Source organism: Austrofundulus limnaeus, unplaced genomic scaffold (assembly GCF_001266775.1).
Source record: "Austrofundulus limnaeus strain Quisiro unplaced genomic scaffold, Austrofundulus_limnaeus-1.0 Scaffold659, whole genome shotgun sequence".
Taxonomy (NCBI): Eukaryota; Metazoa; Chordata; class Actinopteri; order Cyprinodontiformes; family Rivulidae; genus Austrofundulus; species Austrofundulus limnaeus.
Window position 1 is genome coordinate 197,090 of NW_013953061.1, and position 3,690 is coordinate 200,779.

At 37.9% G+C, this 3,690-nt stretch overlaps 1 protein-coding gene across 1 annotated transcript in view; it reads right to left on the minus strand.

Moving 5' to 3' along the window:
- The window catches only part of top3b (DNA topoisomerase III beta), a gene marked incomplete in the record, with an annotated part of 53,272 nt that overhangs the window by 26,812 nt on the left and 22,770 nt on the right, over positions 1 to 3,690 (minus strand). Inside the window, 3 exon segments of the mRNA XM_014027532.1 lie at positions 28 to 133; positions 279 to 433; positions 2,838 to 2,928. Of these exon segments, the coding sequence (XP_013882986.1) occupies positions 28 to 133; positions 279 to 433; positions 2,838 to 2,928 (352 nt within the window).

The following is a 3,690-nucleotide window of genomic DNA, read 5'->3' on the forward strand; positions in this document are numbered from 1 at the left end:
TTTTTTTTTCTGGCTTGTATGGCTCACCCAGTTCCCCCTCTGTAGCTGCTCGCATGGGTGTAATGGGTGGATGATCTCCTGCATCAGTTCCATTCCTGGGTCGGTTTAAACCGGTTAACAGCAAAGCGTTTACCTGATGTGAAGGAAAAACAAAATAAGGACAAACAGATTTTCTAAATTCTTACCAAAAATAATTTAAAATTCATCTATGTGCCCGCATCCTTAAATGGATATAACTTAAATGATTTTTGTGTCCCTGACCTCACATAAGGGCTCACCTCTTCTGCCCAAATGGGGTTGCTGGTCTGTTGCTTCAGTGTTCCCTTCAGGTCAAAGTTCTCTGGGTAGTGGGTTGTCTCAGTACGTGGGTAACTAATGTAGCCCTGGGTATACAGGCGTTCTGCAATCTGCATGGTATGCTGGGGGCCCATGCCTGCAACATCAAACACTTTGATTTTTTTTTCATCCCAGGAAAACCTCTTCTCTTACAAAGCTAGTAGCTCAATGTCTACTGCTTGTTTTTGTTGTAATGTCTCAATATGTGTGACAATAGAACTCTCAAAGTTGGACCCACATTAGATCACATAGTTAAAACCAGATGTACACATTCACTGTAAAAAAACTTTCCTGCAAGACATTAAATTAGACTGAACATATGTCTTACATATATACGTTGTAACTTTCTTTGTCACAAATTTTCATTTATTTTCTTAGTATTTTGTAAAATTGCCTTTAAACTTGTATAACTTGGATCAAATGATTTTGTTTCCTTCCATAAGCTTCTCACAATATACTGTAGTTTGCTGGACAGAACTGGTGGAACTGAATCAGGTTTGTAGGCCCTTTTAGGTCTACCAGTCCCTCCTGKTGCACAACATTGAGTTCCTTTTAGAATACTGGCTTCTTCCTCTCTGAGTGGCCCTTCAGCCCATGATTGTACAGAACTCGTTTTACTGTGTATAATGACACTCTCTGACCAGCTTCAGTCAGCATCTTCAAAAGGTCTTTTACTTTTGTTTTGGGGTTGATGGGGCAATTTCACATCAAAATGCATTCATATAGAATGAGAGGGCTGTGGCTGAGKGGTTAGGGGAGTTGTCTTCCAAAGTGAGAGTTGGCGGTTCGATTCCACCACTACTTAGTCACATGTCCAAATGTCCCTGGGCAAGACACTAGGGTTGGACRATAAATCAATCTAATCGATTAATTCATATTTGCCATTTATAAAGATTTAACCAGTGCACTCTTTGGGGCTTCTGTAGTTCAGAGGTCACCCCACATGACCCTCAAGATGCTTGGTACATGACAAGACAATATGGCAGCTAGGAAAGAGGATCTGGTTAGGAACTGGTTAAGTTTTGCAACCTCAGACTTGGAGCAACGAACACCTCACTGCAAAATCTGTTTGAAGACTCTTGCTACAAAATCAGAAGTACAACAAATTTGTTTCAACACCTGAAACAGAAGTACTCTGTTAAGTGGGAAGCAAAATCGATTAAAATCGAAAACCGAATTAGGGACGAAAAAATCTGATTTTCTTTTGGGCCACATCGCCCAGCCCTAMAAGATACTGAACCCCCACTGCCTCCAATGTGTCTGTGTATGAATGTGAAGCACTGACTATTATCTATAGAATGATTTATCTCGATTAGCTTTATAAAAGAGACAAAGTAGAATGCTGTGTGGAAGAGTAAATGAGGACCAAGAATGTAGTGTAAAGCGCTTTTGAGTATCCTGGTTGGATAAAAAGGTGATAAGCACAATCCATTTACACAAAGAAAATTTTGACTGATTAACTGAATTTTAGATAATCTTTTATCTTATACTTTGGGATCAGTTTTAGCAATTTACTTTAAACAGTTCGAGAATCTACAAGTCTATTTAGTTTTAGTGTTGGTTTCTATAACTCACTTCCTTGTTTTAGAGGTATGACATATCTTGGGTGGGGCTAGGCTCGATATGGAAACTTTGCTGGAAGAAGGAAGTGGGGACATTTTGCCTACACGCAAACAAATGGACGCAAAGTGCTGTCAAAAACTTTGTGTAAAAAAATAAAATAAAATTCAAGTCTGAGTACAGGGCCAGTTTCCTGCACCTGATTTGAGYCCTATGAACATGTTCTTACATAGCATTTGCCATTTCTATTTGTTTTTATACGTTAGTATTATCCAAAATAATTAGGGATGCACCGATATGAAAATTTCAGCCGATCGATATTTACCGATATTACACAAACACGCAAATTATATTGTACATTTACGCAAAAACACACTTTGGTCTTTTTTTGATACTGTTAATAAATGACCAGACCTCTGACATGGTTCCCTACTTCAGTTATTCCTGGCTGCGCAGCGTCAATATAACYATCACGATCAAACAGATGCTGCTCAACCAACCGTCTCACCTCCCAAAACAGAAACACAAAGCTAAAAAGTGGGAAATCAATATCGGACATTAATATTAGCCCCATTTTACATATCAGACCGATACGATATTCTAAAAAATGACCAATATCGGCCAATACCGATATCAATACCGATATATCGTGCATCCCTAAAAATAATTATAAGATGTTTAATCATCTTCAACTATAAGATGTCAACAAAAAAGTCTCCATTTTAGGCAACAGTGTTTTACTAGGACATTGTTTCCACTCTAACAAAGTTCATCCTTTCTGGTRTGAGTATGTACAGAAAAAAACAGTTTATTCCAACAAGAGAGAAATAATCAGATGTTAACAAATCCAGCAACAGATTGATATTATGTCAAATTGACATGGCAATTACATATGTTGTTACATACAGTATGTGGTATGTTATACGTTGATAGAAAATTACCTAAAGCGGAGCTGGCCACCCTTAACATCTCCACAGTGTTCAACGCCTGTGGCCTCTGCTTGGCCTTCTCCTTTTTACTCACCAACTCCACCTACAGTAATGATACAAAATAAAAAAATTTAATCCATTAAATAAATTACTTTATTGAAAAATGCATATCRAATCAGAACATCCAGAAAAATAACTTTGTTTTTACCAGATCTTGAAATGTGCATATTATTTAAAACCTTAGGTAAAGACCAATAAACAACATATTCCACTGAAGGAAATTCTGTGACTGATTAACTTAAGAGCCAGGTCATGTTTTTTAATGAGAAGTGGTTCTCAGACAGTTTACCTGGATAAATAAAGGTTAAATAAATAAAAATAAAAGATATAGTCTTTACACTGTGCATATGCTATGAACAGATAGTCAGTATGTCATATCAATATAAGCAGGGTTGAACCTAAAATGTTTGGTCTGGTTCTCAGGGGAGAACCTAGGGTTGTTGCTTGGTGCTCACTCAGATTTTCCTTCATTCAACACATTTTTCTAGAGGGGTGTCAGGTCATCTAACGTCCGCCTGTTCTGTTTTATGACTCCTATCAGCTGCAATGTCTCAGGACATCATGCCAAATCAGTCCACCGAGTTATTATTTTATTCTTTTACTCTGCATAAATTTTGTAAACTACCTAAGTGGCCGAGGGGCTGGGTGTATGTCATACAAACTGAACATTTCATGGTTAAATGTCTTTTAGACTAACACATGTCCTTCAGATGGATAGCTCCTGTAGTTTGACCTTCTGCATCTTCAGCCTTGGTTAAACCAGCTTTCCACTCTCCAGACCAAGCAGCAAATATGTCTTTTGCAC